This window comes from Dioscorea cayenensis, chromosome 12 (genome assembly GCF_009730915.1).
Source record: "Dioscorea cayenensis subsp. rotundata cultivar TDr96_F1 chromosome 12, TDr96_F1_v2_PseudoChromosome.rev07_lg8_w22 25.fasta, whole genome shotgun sequence".
In the NCBI taxonomy this organism is placed as follows: domain Eukaryota; kingdom Viridiplantae; phylum Streptophyta; class Magnoliopsida; order Dioscoreales; family Dioscoreaceae; genus Dioscorea; species Dioscorea cayenensis.
The window spans coordinates 9,870,457-9,893,347 of record NC_052482.1 but is presented as its reverse complement, the minus strand read 5'-3'; the positions used below and the strand labels follow the sequence as shown (position 1 = coordinate 9,893,347).

General features: G+C 35.9%; 1 protein-coding gene across 3 annotated transcripts in view; it reads left to right on the top strand.

Moving 5' to 3' along the window:
* Nucleotides 1-22,891, top strand: part of LOC120273822 (beta-galactosidase-like) — a 45,440-nt gene that overhangs the window by 358 nt on the left and 22,191 nt on the right. For 2 of the 3 annotated variants that reach the window (XM_039280533.1, XM_039280534.1), the window contains exons 2-6: nt 909-1,148; nt 5,669-5,815; nt 7,054-7,132; nt 13,790-13,973; nt 17,273-17,338. In XM_039280533.1, coding sequence (XP_039136467.1) covers nt 909-1,148; nt 5,669-5,815; nt 7,054-7,132; nt 13,790-13,973; nt 17,273-17,338 — 716 coding nt within the window. Of the gene's footprint in view, nt 1-908; nt 1,153-5,668; nt 5,816-7,053; nt 7,133-13,789; nt 13,974-17,272; nt 17,339-22,891 lie in introns of those variants that run through there. The other variant, XM_039280536.1, reaches the window with a different exon arrangement.

Sequence of the window (22,891 nt, the reverse complement as noted above, 5' to 3'; positions counted from 1 at the left end):
AGCAAAATTTATTGTTAAAAATATAAATTTTTGCCAGTTTCATTCTTAGGTTTGTAGAGATTTTAGCTAGTAGCAGCCACAATGACTGTTAAGTGTTAAGTCTGCATGCTCTTATGAGGTGGAGGAATCCTACATGATCAAGATCTCTTGCAACTGAATTAAGTTAGATGAATCTCTATTCTTTAACCAATTATGAATCCATGAAATTGGTCTGCTGCAGATCACATCCATTGATGATCTTTTGATTTCTGTTTGTGTATTTGTTGTTTTGAGATGGCCATTCTTAACTTGCATTAGTAGGTAATTGCCCCTAGTTTGAATCTAATGTTAGAAACATCATGATTAGGTAAATTATAATGTTTTCTGTAAGTTAATAGGTGAATATGTTTGGGGTACACTGGACCAAATGTAGTGAATTCAAGTTTTCTGATGAATCGCTTACCATTAAAGCATCATATTTGAGGAAGGATGCAAAGGGCAAAAGAAATTTTAATCTGGAAGTTCATGGGAAAAGCAAAGTAAGATGTTTGGGCTTCTTTGCGGAAAATTAAAATTTAGCATAGTTTTAAATATTTGCACTTTTGATGGATAGGATGATTATACGATAGAGGAAATTATATCGTTCTTATAACTATAAAAATATCATCTACCAACTTAAACAGCTTTTGGCCTTAAAACTTTGAGTGGAGATGGAAAGTTTGATTTTACTTCAGCATGAAACTTCTGCTATTTTATTTTGTGTTATTTAATTTGTTTTTTCCTCCTAACTTTTTATGCATATAAAAATGTTGTTGGACTATGGAGTCTGAACTATTTGATGTTTCCCAGCTTCTTTTTTACGAAACTTTAGGATTCAGCAACCAAGTTATTCAATTATTCAATCATATTTTTCATATTATTTTATGCAGGATGTCTTAGATATTGGTATGAACGCAACAAGGTAGATTATGTGATTTCTAGTTCAGCTGTCTGGAATGATGATGCTGTTTTGGGTGCTCTTGAGAGTGCTGCATCATTGGTTAAGGATTTGCATTTTGTGAGGTCTTTAAGTGGCCAGTGGAAATTCCTTTTGGCCTCTTCTCCTGCAAATGTTCCTATTGACTTCTATAGTAACAATTTTGACGATTCAGTATGGGAAACATTGCCAGGCAGGTTTTTCCAGCTAACTCACTCCATTGTGATGCTTTGATTTTTTTAGCTTATGTGGTTGTACTATTTGCACCTTTTCTGTTGCTCATGCTATTACTGTTGAAGTTTTGTTCCTTTGCTAATAATCATTTGCTTATGTTTGCTATAGAATGGTAACTATGTAATAGCAAGACACTGCTGAATATGTCTTCATAACTAATGATGTTAGAGAAAAGAAGAAAGATCACTGCAAAATTACTGAAACATTGCTCCTGAATATTAGCAGAGCTTCATCTTCATATTTCTCAATCTTTTTCTTACAGATGACTAGCATAGAGTTAAAAAAACATAGAAGCTGGAACCGTGGAGAATTTAGGGATATTTTGATGATCTAGGAACTTGATAAAGCACTAGATTGGAGGCTTCCCAAGAAATGTGAGAGTTCCAAGAAGTCTCACTAACTTACAAATTACTTCTCACAATGGATGTACATTTGAAACTAATGGGAGCACATCAGCAAATGAAACTATTAGGCAGTACTGCTATTAGGTGCTTAAGTTGGAAACTTCTAAGAGAATTTATTGTTTGAGATGTTCCACCTAGAATCACTAGGATTATTGTTTTCATTGATTCTGGAATGAAAATTGCAGGATTACTGATTGATTCTTAACAAATTCTTCTTAAGTGTTGAATATCTTTCTAATTTATTTGTCTTGGATTGTGAAAGTTTTCTTCTTTCCAAAGAAAATTTTGGGAGAAATTACCTATTGGCCACTTTGAAAGGAGACATTATTCACTTTCCAATCATAGAGCAATTTTTAGATTTATTTTTTTTTTTAAATCCTAAAGTTATTATTTCCCTAAGATGGAAAACTTTGATTAAGAGACTTAAGCAAGTAAAATTGCAGAGGCATAAGGTCATTCTTTCCATGTCTTTTTCCTCCTTTGTTTGTGAATTAATGTTACATAGCTTTAGCAAATGCATGCCCTGTTTTACATGAATATAGGTATAAGAAATGTGAAATTGAAACTTTTACGGGTTTTGAAGTTATATATGTTTGTTTACTCACAATTTTTTAGGTAGACTGTTTTCCATTGTGCGCTACGATAAAAAAATATCCAATGTTTTGAATAACTTCATATTTGTTAATGCAATCCAAAACAGCACAAACTATTGAAGAAAAGGATGTAGTCTAAGAAATAAAAGAATAGTCTTTCTTTCCCATGCAATTGGGACACAACTCTCTTTAAATAAGAGTCAGAATAGGCTATACTAAACTTAACCCAGAAGATATTATTACCTTATATTCTAAACATATATTATTACTCTAACAATATTTTTGTTTCTGTTAAAGGTCCAGGAGATTTGGATTTTTAATCCATTAAAATTATGTGTGTGTGTGTGTGTGTTTGCGTGCGCGTGTGTGTTTGGGGTACCATCCTAAGGATAGTTTCTGAAAATTGATACTGTCAGTTGAATCTTGATACTTCTGTATATTGATGGAGGTAGCCTTGAAAAGAGTAGGGCTGTCTTTACTTAAATATTTAGTGTTTATTCAATATCATTATAGACTTAGCTTTTGAAAATTTTGTTCTTGTTTAAATCTTTATGACTTACTAAACATCTGGAGTTTCTTTAGTATCATCTTTGAGATAGTATCTGGAGTAAGATGCTGTTAATAACATCTTCTAGATTTATAACTTAAGGCTTTTCAGTGCCATCCTAAATATGGCGTATAGAAAGAGGTTCTACTGGTAGGCACTTCATGATTCTCATTTTGAGGAAAGGCATATACTTACCGGAGCTAGTTTCTGCAAAGTCTAAAAACTTGCACGGAGGTAGCTAGTTCTAGCCTTTATGTAGCTTCTGGAGCATCTTCACTAAAACAAAATGTTAAGAGTTCATAATTAGGGGCTCAGAGATTTTCTTGTTGGAGCACTGACAAAATCCAATATAGCTTTTGTAAGGCTTTCATGAAGCGTCTATAATTCAACTATTATCCTGTGAGATAATGAAGTATAGTTCTTTGCTGGCTTTGACGAACATATTGGACCATCAGACCTTAGTTTATCTGTTGATGAAAATTGCTAGTGAGGGTTCTTACTCACATAGGTTACAAAGATCAGACCGTTCTTTTTATGTTATGCTTTACCTCTGTTTCTGCTAGCTTTTTTAGATTTGGACTGAGGGCTTTTTTCAAATGTTTTATGTAGAAAATAAGAAAGAGAACAAATTATGTTTTTAATTGTTTATTGCGATAGAAATTATGAAAGAAAAACAATGCAAGAGGAGAGGCATTGATGCTTATAATTCTTATGAGATGTTTTTTTTAAATGAGATTATTATTAAGAGGCTGTGTCTACTTAAGAAGGCTGGGAGGGTACTAAATCTGGTGCAAACCTGAGACATGCTGCACTTGTTTTTTGCTATAGACATAATTGTGGGCTTTCTTTCTTGGATAACTTCTAGTGTTACAAACCGGTCTGTGTTAGGCTTGAATGATATGGGCCTGTGGCTCCTTGGGTATTATTTATGCTTGGGATGGCTTGGCAAGCAACCAGGGTCTGGCTGACACGATTTGACCAACCCTTGGTGATGATTCGAGTTCATTCTAGTGGATCTTAAATTTAAGAGCCTTGAAGATATGCTGAATAGTTGGTTCGGGAGGAAGGTTTAACCAATTAGGAGCTAGAATCGGATCCTTGGTTGTAGGATTCTTTGTTAATTTATTCACCAAATTTGTGTTGTAGCAGTGTTCTGGGTGCTTAAATTGGAACTTATATATACAGATATCTATATATACAAAATATATATATATATATATATTTGATCAGTTTCTAATCTTCAAAATGAACTGAATTTAAAAAACCTTAACTTCAAAGCAAACGGTAAAGCCATTTTAATAACATTAATTTTATGAACAAGTAAAGAAACAAATTAACTTCAACCTGTTAGTTTTCTGTATTTATAAATTTAAAATTGTAGAAATTCAATTAGGCAAACTTCATTGGAGTACTATTCTTATAAAATAAAAAGAAATAAGTAGCTAGAATAAATGTGATAAATAAACCAAATAAATAAGTATTAAGGTAAGGGTTATTCGTAAACAAGGGACTATAGTTTTCTTGTATTTGTATATATATATATAGGGCCAAATCCTATCCATTATTCATTGATGTTCTGAAGTCCAAAATGAAATCAGCACTATTGGTATGATGACTGTACTGTAAAATATATATGAGATGTATGCATGCTGAACTGCTTTGAGGTCTTTTTTGTGTTTATTGAATGGACAAATAGATGGGAAATAAACAATTTGAATGCAATAATGATGAGATGTATATGGTAGACTTTGGTGGATCATCTGAATAGAAAAATCCATAATTCTGATCTTGGTTTATGAATCTTAAAACAAATGGTTTAGTGTCCTTTATTTTGGTAGGTCTAGCATGCAATTTTTCACGTTACACCACTCATTAGTGTCCTTTTGTGAAAGTGAATGGATAGGCAAAACATTCAAAAATATATCCATCTTCCATCTTGGTTTAAGTCATTTTTCAGTAGTCTTGAGCAATGAACAGTGTTAATTTTTAATGTGAACTCTATGACTTCAAAAGGAAAAGGAAAAAAAAATCCCCCTTGTTTTGGGTCAAATCCTGCTAGTTGTGAAGAAACTTCAGTATGCATGCAATTTATGTTCTTAAATCATAGATTAAATTAATTTGACATACATTATTTATAACATCGAAAAAACAAATCACAGAAACATCATATTATTATGGTTGCAATAAAAAACCTATTAAGAGACCTTAACTTGGTACAATTTATGGTTGATTTGAATGTTGTGCTAAAGTTGTGTTCCTTTGGTGAATAAAGGTGTGTTTAAGGGATTTGTTTTTCTGAAAATTGCCCAGGTGAGAAAACTTTATGAGTTAACTACATTGAGTCACTTAATATTTGTCAAACCTTAAATATTTCAAAAACTATTTTTTAATTAGTGACAGATATTTATTAATATTAATTTTAAAAGTTAATTACTAGATGTATTTATTTAAATAATTAAATCTTATAAAACTGGGTCGGTGGAATAAGTTAGCAGGGTTTCATTAGAGAAAGTGCGTAACTCACGAGCCAAATATCCTCTAAAAGTTGTCCAAGTTTGGGTTGTTTTGGTTTTCGGAAAGATTGAATTTAGCCGAGTGCCAGAGAGAACTCGACGGTATATTCACAAACTACAAACTGTCTTACTCTTAGTACCCCAGTGTAGATCTAGATTGGTGATTCAAACTAGAATTTGCTGGAATTGGGGTTGCCACTCTTAAACTATGCTCAATTATTCAAGATTTAGAGGATTGTATATTTGTGTGTTTCTTAGCCTGTGCGGTCAACATCCTTGATCCTTTTCATAAATGCTGTATAATGTCAATATTTTATTCTGAATTCTGTTGAAAAATAATTGCGCATAGCTTCATTTTGCCTTTTTATTTTATGCTGCTGGTGAAATTATATTCTGACATGTTTGTGTTTTTTCTCAAGCAGTTCCTTCAAATTGGCAGATGCATGGTTTTGACTATCCACATTATACAAATATCGTGTATCCCTTTCCTCTTAATCCGCCACATGTCCCCTCCAACAATCCAACAGGCTGTTATAGGACATATTTTTGTATTCCAAATGAATGGGAAGGTAGTGTTACTGGAAATTTTTCTATTCTCATGGCTTGTAAATCATTTCACATTTCTAACTTGCAGTGTCATGTTATAATTGTTGATGATGCTAATGATAATTTTGTTGTACTTCAAAAGTTAAAATTAACTTGTAACTGAAAGACTGATTTTCATGATTGAAATAAAATGTAAGAGTGAGTTTTTCATGATTGAAATATTTTCCCTTTGTATCTGCATTACATACATATCAATGGAAAGTAGTGGATTAAAGATCGATTCTTTTTGTGAGCCAATATCATAACCAAGCATATCACCTAAAGTGTAAAATTGAAAGATGGGGATTAGGCAATGGGAAAGCAACTAATTGATTTGAACTATCATTTTTTTACTGTTTGAACTTTGAACTATCTTTAATCTTCAAATCTTAGCAGAGGTTCATCCATTGCCCATTTTGCACAAACATAATAAATGCCTAGACATGTAGACATGTAGTTTTACTATGTGAAACAGCTGAGTTTAAAAATTTGCACTTAATTTGAAAAAAAAAAATATTCTAGCTCTTTGAATTAACTAATGCTTGCCACTGGAAAAATCTACAATTCTCTTAATTAGATTGTGACAGGCAATGTAAAAGAAACTTGCATGATGCTTCTCCTTTTCTTAATATTATGCTCTTATCTATTTTATCAGTTGAATCAATATTTGAACAATGATTCATTAGTTGCAATCACAAGATGGCCACAAATTTTTCATCATACCTGATAGCTTTGATGTGTCCATAAAAATTGTGTCCTGGTGATAGGCCTGAGCAGAATGCCAGGAGAGTTGTTACATGATACCTGAGGCAATAAGCAGAAAGAAGTAGGATATAGATAATAGAAAGCATGTGACAGGTATCCTTATCACAGGGATAGAATACCTCTATGTACAAAAACTATGTTATGTTACCTCCAGCGAAGAGAATATACTTATGGACAATATCCATCCTGAAAGTGCTAGACATATAGTTTTAGAGGTACCTAACAGTGATGGTGTCCTCCTAGTTGATCATATCAAAAAATGTGAATTGTTAGGAGCTACCCTATTCATTTTTGTGATTTTTTATCAAAATATAACATGACATTTATCTTATTTCTCATATTATTTGTGTTTCCTAGCTTCTTCTTGTGCACATTATCTTGTGGCATGACATTTATGTGGCATTGCTTTTTTTCTTATTAGCTCAATAACTGTATTATTTTTCATTAATTCTTATAGGTCGCCGAATCTTGCTTCATTTTGAGGCTGTTGATTCTGCATTTCTTGCTTGGGTGAATGGGGTTCTTGTCGGTTATAGGTCTGTATAGTGATGCTTTAAATTCTGAAACAATATTTTGCATTATTTAGATGTGTTCTATAAACTAATGTTCTAAATTTGCATACATGTGTTTCTTTCTTTTCTCAATGGTTAGGACATTACTGTTCTATTACTTACATGAGCTGACTTATGTACTTCTCATCTTTGTCATCATCCTAAAGAAATACCCATCCACCTATATTATGTAAATTTTAATTACAAACTGTCTTTTAAAAAATAGCACTTGGACTTAATTTTTTTTTTTTAAATAACTTTTAGCATATGCATATACCTTATTTTGTTTGACAAAATGACATATCAGTCTGGCACAGTGCTATTTTTGTTATTCTTGATGTCTGTTGTATAGTATGCTTTCAACATCTTATTTGTTGTGTTAACTTTCAGCAGCAGTCTAATACATCTTCCTTGCTTAGCCTTTAAATTATGGGTAATATGTTGTTGGAAATATAGTCCCGCATCGGTTGTATGATAGAAGTGTAATGAGTTTATATATAGGTATAGGGGTTGAGCCACTAAGTCTTGAGACTTTTTGGTGTAAAACCCCTAAGCTTATGTAGTACCCATATAGGGCCCACTAGTACAAAATATAAAATCTTAACATGGTATCAGGGAAATAAAGTGGAGCCCAATATATATATATTAAAAAAAAGACCTCTGAAACACAAGTGGTGTACAAGTCCATCTGAGTAGGACCTATGACACAAAGTTGTGTACAAGTCCATGTGAGTAGGACCTTTGAGACACAAGTATTGTACAAGTCCATGTGTGTAGGACCATTAAAACACAGTAGTGTACAAGTCCTGATAAAAAAACAGACCTCTGGTATACAAGTCTGAGCAAGTTCAAACTTACAAAAAAAAATGACCCAGTTGAACTTGAGGGAGGGTGTTGGAAATATAGTCCCACGTTGGTTGTGTGATGGAAGTGTAATGGGTTTATATATAGGTATAGGGGTTGAGCCACTAAGTCTTGAGACTTTTTGGTGTAAGAACCCTAACCTTATGCAGTACCCATATAGGGTTCACTAGTACAAAATATAAAATCTTAACATATGTGATTTAAAATTATTGAAAACTGGATGGTACTCAAAAACTGTCACATACAAATGTGTTGTGTTTTGTTTGATAGCTGAAAAATAAGTTTGTTATTGGAGTACGCTTCTTTGCAAGTGATGTTAAAGAGTTCATGAGGTATAGCTAGATTTTCACACTTGATCCATGATTCTGATAAGCTATGATCAAGAGCATGTCCCAATTCTTTCCATACAAACTACTGAAGTATTATTCTCCATTTTGGTTATTAGAGAAACAAAGACTTGATATTGTTGTAGATTATAATGTTTTGCATATCAAATCAATCGATAGTGATATGCATTTGATTTAGTTATGATTGAGTTAGTCGGATGCACCAAGACCTATTTGTTATTAGGCTATGGAAGTTGCTTTGAGGTTATTGTACTCCACTATGCGTTAGCAAAAGTGAATCTTTCTGATTAAACCAATATGAGTTTGGAGCCCAATTTCAAGTTTAGCCTATGAGCTTAATTTGTTTGATCTTAATAACATTATCTAAAATCTAATGAATGAAGGTGATATGTCCTGATTGAGAGAATCTCACCTCAATTAGATTGAAGACAACAATAATTTAGTGTTAGAATCTCGAGATCTTCTTCTAGAATTATGCTATCATCCTTATTTAACTCTATTCTTTATTTATCTTTATTAACAACCTGGAAAAGTTAATTGTGTATTTAGTGATCAGATTTTCCTTTTATGCTATAATTTAGTTTCCTATTCTCTATGAACAACTATGTATGTATTTGTACTTCATAACTTGATGAGAAATATACATAATTTACTCAAAACTTTTTCATGGTATCAGAGTTACTAGACCTTGAGACTGATCTTTGCCTCTAGGGTACCTTGGCCTGCATTGCCATCTTCTTTTCTTGGCCTTCATTGTCACCCTTTTTTATTTTCATTGCCTATGTTACTCTTCTAGCCTTAAATCACCATAAACTCTAATCTTTAGTTGCCTTTTAGTCATAAATATTTTTAGACAACTACTTCTATATAATTCCTCCTTGTTTAGTTCCAATTGTTGTAGTGGTCTTTTTCTATCTCAAACAAGATGTAGAAAGGTTCTAAAAAAATCAAGCATTCATCACTTAAGACTCAATTGCCAATTTCTTCAATTAAGGTCTCGAAACTCTCCAATAAGCTACCTGTCGTTTACATGGTAGCAGCTATCTGTGATGGTGACAATTGATGTGGACTTTCTTAAAAGGGCATGGGATGATTAATCTCCAGACAGAACCTACTCCAAAAGAAAAGATCCAAAGTTTCATGCTTGGAATGAAAAATAGTTGATGTTCATGTCTTAGCTATGAAACTCTATACAACCATTAGTTAGCAAGAACCTTATGTTCCTTCCAACAACCCATTATATATGGGAATTAGCTCGAAAGATATACTTAAAGATGAAAGAAGGAGCTATCCCTTATGAAATAGAGACCAAGATTGCCAACAGCAAATAGGGATCACTCTTAATGATGGAGTACTATAACCTAATGGATGGTGTATGGCTGGAACTAGATCATTATCAAGGCTTGACAATGAAATGCAGTGATGACACGCAAGCTCCCTTGGCTTTATTAGAATAAGGAAGGGTTTACCAGTTTTCAGCATGATTGAATATAGAATTGATTAGGGTCGTGTATAGCAACTAGGAAAAGAGGAGACACCTATTCTTGAAGAGGTCTATTTTGCTACCTAGGTTGAAGAAAATCGAAGGGTTGTCATGTTAGAACTGATAAACTTTGATTAACTCGAGAAAACTTTGGAGAAAAATGGTGTGTCATTTCTTGGTGGAGAACTCCACTTATATACAAATTACAAATTAATTCTGTTCACATTGTAATTATGGAAAGTATAATTTACAACACAAAATCTGTTGGTTATAAATGGCTAATTGCAATGCCTAATATCCTGCATGCCTAAAATCAGCAATCAATCAGAAATCAGCCAAATCTGCTAATAGACATAAAATCAGCAATCAATCAGAAATCAGCCAATTCTGCTAACATCCCCCCTCAAATTGATGCGGGTAAGTCTACAAGCATCAATTTGCCAACGAGGAAATTATGTCGCTGACGTGTCAAGGATTTCGTGAAGATATCCGCCAGTTGTAGAGTGGTCGAGACATGAGCAAGGTGATAACCTGGTGGTCATAAGCCTCTCGGATGGAGTGACAATCAATTTCTATGTGCTTCGTGCGCTCATGGAAGACAGGATTGGCAGTAATTTGAATAGCACTGATGTTATCAGCATGTAATGGAGTTGGTTGATTTTGTGGAAAACCAAGTTCTGTGAGAAGACCGCGTAGCCAAATGATCTCAGAGCATGCAGTAGACATGGCACGATATTCTGCCTCAGTGGATGACTTGGATACATAGTTTTGTTTCTTGCATTTCCAAGATATAAGAGCATCACTAAGGAACATACACCAGCCAGTAGTAGATTTCCTAGTGTCAGGGCAATCTGCCTAATCAGCATCACTATAAGCTTGTAGTTGAAGTGAAGAACCAGTAGGAAAAAATAGACCACGATTAGGTGTACCAAGGATGTATCGAATAATCCGATGCAGTGCACATAAATGGAGATGCCGAGGAGATTGCATGAACTTGCTAACAATGTGCACTGCATAAGAGATATCTGGGCATGTGATAGTTAAATAAATAAGACTACCAACCAATTTCCGATATAAAGTACGATCCGGAAGAGGCTCTCCTTCATTACTTCGATACTTTACATTCATTTCCATTGGAGTTTCAGTTGAAGTGGCACGTGCTAGTCTAGCTAAGTGAACTAGATCCTAAATATACTTCCATTGATTTAAGAAAATACCTTGAGGCCGATGATGCACTTCTAACCCCAAGAAATAGGTGAGTTGACCAAGATCTTTCATGTGAAAATTGGAGTGCAACAATTTTTGAAAATTGGAGATACCCTCTTCATCAGAACCAGTGATGACAATATCATTCACATAAACAAAGAGGACAACTATGCCTTTGCTTGTGTGTTGAAGAAACAGAGATGAGTCATATTGACTCTGAGTAAAAGAAGACCCAAGGAGAGTAGATCGAAACTTTTCAAACCATACGCGTGGTGCTTGTTTCAAGCCATATAAAGAACGTTTTAGTTAGCAAACAACACCAGGAGAATACGTAGACATACCATACGGAAGTTTTATGTAAACTTCTTCTTTGAGATCACCATGCAAAAACGCATTCTTGACATCCATTTGAAGTAAAGTCCAAGATTGAGATGCAGCAAGTGCTAGGATGGTTCGGACACAGGTCATTTTGGCCACCGGTGCAAAGGTTTCTTCATAGTCTAGACCATATTGTTGCTTATTTCTAAGAACCACCAACCGAGCCTTGTAACGCTCTATAGATCCATCGGATCGAAGCTTGATAGAGAACACAAATTTACTGCCTAGAGGTTTCACAGATGGAGGAAGTGATACAACCTCCCAAGTCTGATTCTCTTCAAGTGCAAGAAGTTCTGCTTCAATAGCTTTCCGCCAACACTCATGCTCCATTGCCTGTTTGTAAGATGAGGGAATAGGTGTAGAAGACAAGGTGGCTGTCAAGGCTGTGGGATTTGAGAAACCATACCTATCTGGAGGTTTACTAACCCGAGAGCTATGTCTAAGTGGAGCAGGTGCAGTTGTTGTAGTAGAATCAACAATAAGGGAATGATCTTTAGGAGGCTTTGGAGTCGGACGTCTTTGATAAACCAAAAGTGGTTTAGAAGATTTGGGATCTGCTGGAGAGACAGTAAACAAAGGTAGCACAGAAAATGAAGGAGAAAGAGGATCTTGATGAGAGAGAAAAAAATATTGAATCCAGCTACCATGACAAACTTTGATTAACTCAAAAAAACTTTGGAGAAAAATGGTGTCCTTTCTTGGTGGAGAACTCCACTTATATACAAATTGCAAATTGAATCCAGCTATATACAGATTCTGATCACATTGTAATTATGGAAAGTATAATTTACAACAGAAAATCTGCTGGTTATAAATGGCTAATTGCAATGTCTAATATCATGCATGCTTAAAATCAAGTATAAAATCAGCAATCAATAAAAAAATCAGCCAATTTTGCTAACAAGCATAAAATCAACAATCAATCAGAAATCAACCAATTTTGCTAACATGAAGACATCCATTCATTGGCTTAAGGGGGAGTGTCTCGAGATCTTCTTATAGAATTGTGCTATCATCTTGATTTTACTCTATTCCTAATTTATCTCTATTAACAGCATAAACAGTCAATTGTGCATTTAATGATTTGGTTTTCCTTTTTTGTTATGATGTTGTTTCCTATTTTAGGGGCAACTTTCTATATTTCTAGACGTCACAGCCTGACGAGGAATGTACATAATTTACTCAAAAATTCTTCATTTATCCTAAATAGTGTTCAATCTTCCCTAATTAGGTTGAATCTACCAATCAAGTATTGGTACCCTTTTTAGATTGGGCATAACAATTTCTATAAATCATCATGAAGATAGATACATTTATATAATAATTTAAAATATATGTTGTTGGAAATATAGTACCACATCAGTTGTGTGATAGAAGTGTAATGGGTTTATATAAAGGTATAGGGGTTAAGCCACTAAGTCTTGAGACTTTTTGGTGTAAGACCCCTAAGCCCCTAGAGCCCATATAGGGTCCACTAGTACCAAAAATATAAAATCTAACATGGTATCAGAGAAATATAGTGGAGCCCAATATATATTTACACAAGTGGTGTACAAGTCTATGTGTGTAGGACCTCTGAGACACAAGTAGTGTATAAGTCCATGTGTGTAGGACCTTTGAGACACAAAGTAGTGTACAAGTCCTGATAAACAGACCTCTGGTGTACAAGTCTAAGCAAGTTCGACCGAGTTGAACTTGAGGGAGGGTGTTGGAAATGTAGTACTACATCGGTTGTGTGATAGAAGTGTAATGGGTTTATATATAGGTATAGGGGTTGAGCCACTAAGTCTTGAGACTTTTTGGTGTAAGACCTTTAAGCCCATATAGAGCCCATATTGGGCCCACTAATACCAAAATATAAAATCTAACATCTGTCATTATATATATTATAAATAAACATATATTAACTGTATTACTGGATTGGACTGATTGTTATTAGTGGTTTTCTTCAAATTTCCAAAAAAGTTGTCAAATCTATAAATAATTAAAGTCTTATTTCATTTTGTTTTTTAATTTACCCTTTATTTGTAATTTATTTCCACACTTTCCAGTATTTTTTGAAAATCGTAAAGCACCATTTTGAGAGAGGGAATCAAAAGTATAATTAAAATAGAGAGAAATTAATGGAATATTGATGGGCTTTTAAATAAGGGTAATTTTAGAAAATTCTTATATTTTTTTATAAATTCTAGACTACCACCTAATTTTAACAAACTTTCTTAATTGGCGTAAATTGGTTAAAGTGGTCATATAAATAGGACTGGAGGGAGTTTATTTCTAACAGTTCAAAACTGTAAGTAGCATTATAAACTTTTAGAAAACTTCTTCACTTAAAAATGTCAAAGATTTGCTCTGCTTGTGCAGCCAGGATAGTAGGCTTCCTGCTGAGTTTGAAATCACAGATTGTTGTCATCCATGTGGTTCAAATAAGGAAAATATTCTTGCCGTTCAAGTCTTCAGATGGAGTGATGGTTCATACTTAGAAGATCAAGACCATTGGTGGTTGTCTGGTATTCACCGAGATGTTCTTCTTCTTGCAAAACCCAAGGTTGGTGAGCCTTATTCTAGGTGTTGGTCTACTGCTGAATTTAGCAAATCATGCTGTAGAACTTTTTCTTTCTTCCTTCCTCATAGCACTTGATGTTGAAAACTGATTTTCTACCATGGAAAGCTCTACCTATCTCATGTTATAACAGTTTTGCCTATCTGGTTGATATGCTTGGGCTGTATTAGCATGCACCAGAAGATCACAAATGTGCTCGCGCGCGCGTGCGCGCACACACACACAGAGACAGATATATGTAAAAACACTTATGTGATTGTTCACATGTCGTGCTTTTCTGAGCTTTCCAAATGTATATATAAGAATTGGTTTAACTTAGAAGTGTCCAAAACTATTCAAATGGCAATCAGCTAATGGACTCAGCTACAAATCACATGGGCTGTTCTCAGTACTTTTCATGGGCATCAATCAAATGAATAGTTACTTGTTTTGGTGTTTTATAAAGATTTCATCTTTTTCCTTTATTGAGCTACTAGTAAGTTTTCGTTCTTTAAGTGTAATCTGTGCTGTCTGTAGGTATTGCATCCTATTGAAGAAATTGTATTATTTTGACTGATAAGTAGAGTTACGCAATGTTTCCTCTACCTCGTGAAATATGGATCTTTGCACAAGGCAAAATTGTTTTTAATTACAATTTGTTGAAAAAAGTTGAACTTATTTCTCGACCAAAAATTGCTCCAGAGTTTTTCCAGCAAGCTTGTGCAAGACTAATAACTGTTTATTTTCGAATCCTCCTTTTTTTTTTTTAACTTGCTTCTTTCTATTCAAATAAAATCAATCGTAAGAAACTTGTTCCAGTTCTCCATATTCTTTTTATTTATGCCAAAATCTTCATACCTGCAGATGATCAGCCTGGTTTGCATTTGGCATTTCTGTAAATCTGAACTCCTAACTAGGATTGAACTCTCATTCCCTTTCCAGTTCTTAGATGTGTTGAACATAAATCTACTTAAGTTGTCAAAGCTTCTTTCACTTTTACCTTATGTCACTGTATATTGTATTCATAGTTGCTGTTAGGTAGGCCCAAACCTAAAGCTGCTGCCAGAGTAATTACAATTTCTATTTTCTTACACCTGGTGCATTTTGAGGTCAAAATATTTTTTTTGCTTCAATCCTAAAATTCATGGTAGAATTGGTTACTGCATTGTTTGAGTTTTGATTGTTATACAACTTGTAATAATATGGTACGCTAATTTATGTTTGACCAATTCATGATAGATTGTCCAGATAGATGCCTCTACATTCCCATATGGAAAGGTGAATAATGAGTTTTAAGTAATCAGTCCATGACCTTGTGCAAAGAGGAATAGTGTAGATGATTTGTGTGAGTTAGGGGATGATGGTTCTGTGTCAATGGTATGGGATGTTGACCATGCTGAGCATGATGCTTGCAGTTGTAGAAACTCACACATGTTTCGAAGTAATTATTGATGGAGTTAGTTGTTTGAATGTTGTCTCCAAAAAATGTCATGAAGAGATTGATGACTTCAGACCCTCACCATCAACCCATATTAATCTTTAATAGGGATTTGCATAGGAATTTGTTTGGGATTTGCATATGTAATTATAATATAATTATTTCTATATTTTCATTGTTAGGAATTGGATCCTATAGGGCGGGGAGTGCTCTCGCTATCCTTGGACCTCTACTAGTTTGGGTGCTTAAGGACCCTGGTTTAAGGTCAAGTTTAGTGACTACTTGTGTTCAAGGGCTGTTATCTACTTAACTAAGTATCCTTATTGCATTACCAGAATGATGCAGTCTCCCTGATGAACAATACATATTGAAAAATGGTATCAAAATTTTCTTTTATGGAATCGTATGACATCTATGCTGTATGGCTTTCACCTATATTTGAGTCATTTCTTCCAATGCCCTAGAAAAATCCTTCAAAGTCCTAATTAATTATTACAGGAAAACTTTCAGCTAAGAAGTTTTAACAAGAGAGATATACCACTTATATTTTGATAACAGCACATTCCAATACTAATTAAGGTTGGTAATTACACCCAATTTTCTATATACTTCATTGAGGACTAACCATCAAACTACTTGGCAGATCTAGGGATGAAAAGTTGAATTGGCCAATTGATAGTACAAATTCACTTTAAGTTGTAGATTATAGTGCCTAAAGGCCGACACACTTGGTTCTCAAAGCTGCAGTCAAATCTAAAACCAGTAGTGAACGCAAACTTATCAGTGAAGGTCCCTTTTCATCTCCTATGACATGATTGATGGCATTATTATGGGTAGCTATGTTGAAGGATAATGATTGACTGTGTTTAGGACCTGAATCACAAACTCGGCTTCTTGATTGGAAACCTCCCAACTCATCCTTTTCGACTATTGATTTCCTTTTCATTTTGCAAGTTCTCACCTAACTCATGTATATATTTTGTGGAAATTATACTGTTCCCCGTGCTTTTGTTTGACAGTATTATATTAGAGCACTTCTAGGACAGTTTTGTAATAGAGCGATTATAAAAATTCAATGGAACAGAATCTTCTTGTTTTAGGCATCACATGCCCAAATTTCAATCTGTACTAACTGCCATCTATTTGCTTCCTACATGACAAGTTGCCCTCAACAACATTGGCATTTATTTGTTGCATGGAGAAGCCTTGAAACCTGAATTTTTCCTTTATTCTTTCACATCTGTTCCTACTTGCTCAACACAGGTGGTGAGCACTTGGATTTTACTAAATAATTTAGAGGGAAAAAGGAATTGCAACTTTGATGAAAAAGAGAAGGCATTGAATCAATCTTAAAAAAAATGCTTGATAATGTTGATTTCCAAAGTGAAACAAAAGATATCTAAGGACAGCATTTAGTGGCACACAAGGAGATCAAAATGCTGTTACATATGGGACTAGCTATAAACATGCGTGAAGAAGAGTCATCAACCTATGTTCAAAGCATCGTTGGCTCGTGGGGGTATAAACTGCCAGAAAAGACCTTATTTCCTTTTTCACTGACAATTAAAATTTGGTCAGTTTTCTCAGAAGAAATAAATTGAGTTTTATTTCTGGAGAACATGCAAATAAAAACCTTGGAACTTGCAAAATTGCGCATAGTTTAGTTGGTCCAGATCTTATATGAAATTGTTGTTCTTACCAATGTTGCAAGCCTATATATTTGTTGTTGTCTTGCAAATGCTCTGTTTAGCTTCATCTATTGTTATATATGCATGTTTGAACATGTAATTAATACCTGCTTTTAATATGACTTTACATTTCAACAGTGTGTTTGATCCCTCATAAAGGACATAAATTTATCTTGTAGGTCTTCATCATGGACTATTTTTTTAAATCGAGCTTCACCGACAATTTTCATCTTGCAAAACTTGAGGTAATGTATAATTTTTTTTGTTAAAATGTGAAGATGGAAATATCTATGTTATCGCTGGAAAACTCGAGATGAATTAAAACAGATTTATTGTGCTTTTGGTTCATGTTACCTGAATTTTGTAAAAATGTATTTTAACAATTGCACTCACATCATTCACATTGTCTATTTATCTTCTTTTTATATATTAGATGGAATTCTTGTAATGTGTTTGTAGCATTGACTTACAGGATTCTGTTATTTTGTAGAATGTCCTTCATTTTGTGGTAGATTAGAGAGACTTGCATTTGCATATGCTTTGGTTAAAAATAAATAAATATGATAATGAATTTTTATACAAATTTGTCATGATTGCTTAAGTGACTCTCACCTTATTTTTTATTTTTTTGAAGATGAGGAGCTCTAAAGCTTTTAGTAGGAAGAAAACTAGGACTGAAATTACAAAGCGAAAGCTAAAAGAAATAAGAACAAAAGACCAAATCTTTAAATTCTAACAGGACCTAAACACACAACAAGCAAACAAACTGAAAACTGAACACAAGAAAGTTAAAGAGAAACTTCAATCCTTAAGAAATTCTTCATGACCCAGTGGGGGAGTTCTTTGCCTTGATGTTACAAAGTTAATTCATGTAAACTTGCTCCATGAATCTCCAAGCCGATTTCAGTCTTTGCCCAGCTTCTTGGGATATAATGAAGAGGAACATCCCCCATTATCCTCATGAGATTATCAATAATTGCAATCAAAGGATTAACTCTCCAGACCTGGTGATGGAAGCCATTCTTGATAGCCATAACAAGCTCTTCATTGGCAATGAAAACATGCCTAACTGTCAAATTGTTTTGCTGAATATATTGAACTGTTAACCTCATCGCCTTTGCCTTTGCTTCCATTGCAGTATCAGCTTGGAAACTATTGTAGCCTGTAAACAAAATTTTGGCATTAGAGTCAAAGATATAAAAGCCAGCCCTAGAGTTAGAATGCTCTTTATTCTACATTGCAGCAATGATAAGAAAAGGGCTATTTTTTGCATTGAAATTGTCCAGGGTAAGGTTTCTCCCGGGCTAAATAACATCAGAGTTGAAATACTCCCTGGCATGAGCAACGGACTTGGAAGCCAATGATCCGGATTTTCATTTCTAAATATCTTGTTGCATCTCACCTTCCATATATGCCAAGCAATAGCGGCAATTACAGATTGAGTAAAGATATCCCTACCAGCCTTTGAAGGACTAAGACAATTCCCAGAAGTGAAACCATCCACAAAATTAAATGCTACCACTTGCATCCAACTGCCTTTTTCCTGGATGGTAGTGATACTACCATGTGTGATCTTTGTCAAGAGCCCTTAGTTCTTCCTGCATAGCTGCCTTCCACTTTGGGTCCTCTTTTGCTACCTGCCAACACTTGGATATAGAGACAATGTCCAAAGATGCAATGAATGCTCCATATGATAGATTAGAGTTTTGAACAGACTGGCCAATATTATGTGGAAACCCAAAACGATAAGGAGGATATCACGAATTGCTGCGAGAAGTCCTCCTCAATGTCACGGGAGAAAAAGAGAGGAATCATATCACCTAGGTTTGTGGTGGATGATGTAGGTGTCTCAAGAGTTGGAGAAGGCCGAGACAAGGAACTTGGCACGAGTGGTACTGTAGGCATAGGTACATTCACCTTTCTCCTCCTTTGGTACACTCTCAGCTTCCCATGAGCCTGTTTTTCTCTTCTTTCTTCTCTTGCCACCTCTATTTCAGCCTCTTCTTCCAGCTCATCCTCAGTCGATTCTTCCCTCAAAACAAGACCCGATCCCATCTCTAACTGAATCAGCTTTTCTCCCTCACTTTTCTCCCACTCGCCTTATTTCTCCACTATCTGGCGAGTCACCAAAGGGTGAGGTTACTCTCAAGAGGTAGAATGGCTCAGACTCGTGAAAAATCACATCCATACTTAAAAACAATCGCCTTTCTCCTGGGCTCCAACACACATACCCTTTTTGAGTGGTTGAGTAGCCTACGAAAACACATTTGATTGCTCTAGGATCTAACTTCCCCACTGTTGGTATGTTGTCTCTTACAAAGCACACATCCAAACATTTTCAATGGAAGAACTCCTCCATTATCATCCTTCAACATCTCACAAGGAGACTTCCAATCCAATATTCTCGAGGGCATCCTGTTGATCAGCTGAGCAGCTGTCAAGACCGCTTGCCCCCATAGATAATTTGGGATATTCATCGATATCATCATACACCGGGCTACCTCTAGAAGGTGTCTGTTCTTCCGTTCTGCTACCCCATTCTGTGCCGGTGTATATGGACAAGTAGTCTGATGATGTATCCCCTGGTAGACAAGTACTCCCCAAATGCCTGGTTAGTGTACTCTGTCCCATTATCGGATCTCAATACCTTAACCACGGCGCCATATTGAGTTTGTATTGCCTTGTGAAAGTCTTTGAAACAAGCAAGTACATCATTCTTATTTTTCCATCAAATACAACCAAGTAACACGAGAAAAACAATCAATAAAAGTCACAAAATATCTATAACCATTGATTGTATTTGCCGGACAAGGCCCCCACACATCAAAGTGAATAAGATCAATAACCCTAGAACTCTTATTCCTAGAGCTATGATGAGAGCTTTTGGTATGTTTTCCTAACTCACAAGCATCACAAACTAACTTTTCTTTATTTGCCCTTTCATATAATGAAGTGTACAACCGACTCAAAACAGGCTATGCAATGTGTCCCATACGCCGATGATGCAGTAGAAACACCTCTTCTGCAGTCATCCCAGACACTCCTACTTCTGCCCTCTCTACCAAAGATGTCAACGCTGAATCCATCCCCTCTCTGTCCATGTACCACAATCCTCTATGCCACGTGCCAGCCCCAAGTCTCTGACCTGTCCCCTTCTCTGTGAAGTTCACCTTGGGAATATCAAAAGAAACAACACAATTTAGTTGGAGGATAATAGCAATAATAGACAATAGATTTACTGGAAATGAAAGAGCATACAATACATTGGACAAAGTCACTAAATCGGTACATTTAACCGTACTCTTACCAACCACAGCTGGCTGTGCCATCCGCTGTTTGGATGCTTTCTAGAGGGGTCAAGTGAGTGAAAGAAGTGAACTCACTAGACGCCCCTGTCACATGTCGAGATGCACCATAATCTATGATCCATTCTAGTGATCTAGAGTGAGATATGTAGGCAAAAGCATGTGCAATACTTGTGGCAGAATGAGCAAAAGTAGAAAGATTACCCCTGGAATCAGATGTGGATATCTCATCTGTCATGCTCTTCTTTCCCCCATGTTTTGCCATTCTCTGCTTCCTATTTAGCATCTCGAAGAGCTCATGCTCCTCCTCAGTAAGACTTGACTTCTCCTTTACTTGTGGATCTATCATCAGATGTGCTTGGTAACCTCCATCTCTGCCTCCTCTATGGCCTCCACATCCACGACCACGACCTCCAGATTGTCCTCGCCCACTGGTCTTTCTCTCCTTAGGTGGCTTTGGACAAGCTTTACTCAGGTGGCCCACTTCTCCACAGTTGTAGCACTTGCGGATCTCCCCTTGCGCACCTGTGATACATGAGCTCAAGGTAGCCAAAGCTGATCGAACACCTGGAAGTCCACTCGACTCAGAGTGTAGCCTCATGTGACTTTCTTCCTGTATGATAGCAAAGACAGCCTCATCCAATGAAGGGATCTTTGTTTGGGCTAGAGGGACTGATCTCCTCTGATCAAAGGCCGGGTTTAGATGAGCCAAGAACTGGATAGTCCTCATTTGTGCATTGAACTCTTTGCTCTTGCACCCTGGATCACTGCAGCTCGATATAGGTGAGAAATGATCAAGATCTTGCCACAGCTGTTCCAGCTCCATGGAGTACTCCTGAATAGATCTATCACCCTGCACCACCGCCTCTATGTCGCGCTGGATCTGGAACACCCTCATGTGGTTCTCAACCCCAGCATAGGTCCTCTTCAGCTTCACCCAAATATCCTCTACCTTTCGAATACCATCCACTGATAAAGCAACCTTTGGAACCATTGAGTTCAATAGTCAGGTGTAAAGTAAGGCGTGTGTGGTCCTCCACTCATCCTCCTCGGCGCTTCCACTTGTTGGCTCAGCCTTGACTCCTGTCAGGTATCCATCTAGCCTCTTCCCCACTAGAGCAGCCTCAATCCGACGTGACCAACTCAGATACGTGGCTGGTCCATCAAGCTTCAGATCTACAGGAGGGAGATCTAGCCTCATAAGCTGTGGATATACCGGTGTCGATCCCTCCCCTTGCCGACCCAACACCAGAAGCACGGTTTTGAGCTCCGTTTCATTCAGTTTTTTCATAATATCCTCCATCGAACAATCTCAAGTATCAAAGTCTAGATCACACAAATCTCACGTGACTTTCTCTTCTTAACTTGACCCAGTCTCGATCTTCTTTACCCACAAGATCAAGATCCCTTTCATTCAACCTTTCTTGCGTTTCTTGACACATTCTTGGTCCTTCACGACATCAATATCTAGATCAAACCCATCTCAACCCCTTCTTCGGGATCGGTGGGGTATCGGCCCCCCCACTTGGGCAAACTTCAATTGACGGAAAAAGAGAAAGGTAGTGGCCGAGTAGAGAAAAGATGGCCGGTGGTACTGTAGCGACGGCGGTACTATTAGGGTTTTGCTAGATTTCTCTCTGATACCATATTGTTTTTAATTTGGTTCATTTTCATTGATAAATTTTTGGGCATATAGAGCTTTACACCTCACTCTTATAAAAACAACCCTGGACTATTTCATAGTTACCTATTTGTCCATAGGCCCCTGAAAAATCTGAAAATATATAAACATATAATAAATCTCAACAGATACTTTAAGACCAACTTCAGTTAAGAGGTGATATATCCACATTATTTCACACACCGGTTGTGCCATAGCTCTATACTCTAATTATGCACTAGAATAGGATACAACATTTTGTTTGCACTAGACCAAGATGCAACATTTTATTTCTTACTATTGCGTGAAACCAAATTTCCTCCAACAAAAGCGCAATAGCTTCTTGTGGATTTTGAGGCAATCTTGAATCTTACCCGATTTGTATTTGAAAATAACTCTATCCAAGTGTGACCATGACTCTTATGCTATAAAACTTGTCTGAGGGCTCCCTTAAGATAACAAAAGATATATTCTTAAGAGGCCCAATGATGAATAGTTGGAGAAGGGCCGGAGAAGACATGACTTGACTTGCAATCACCTAACTAGTTTTATACTTCTTGGGATCTTCAAACAAGTCTCTCTCATATGTGAATTGTAGATTAGATGGCATTGGAGCACTACATGGTTTAACCCCTAACTTTCCTATCTCGGTCAACAAAGCAAGCACATATTTTCTTTGCTATATACACTAATCAAGGATTATGACTAATACTATATCGGAAAGGAAGATTTGGTGGAGTCATATGGTTTGTGGCACTTGAATCTATTAACCAAGTGGTACGAACATCACATGAAGGCTGATGAGGACTTAAATTAGTATTTTATTTAGATTG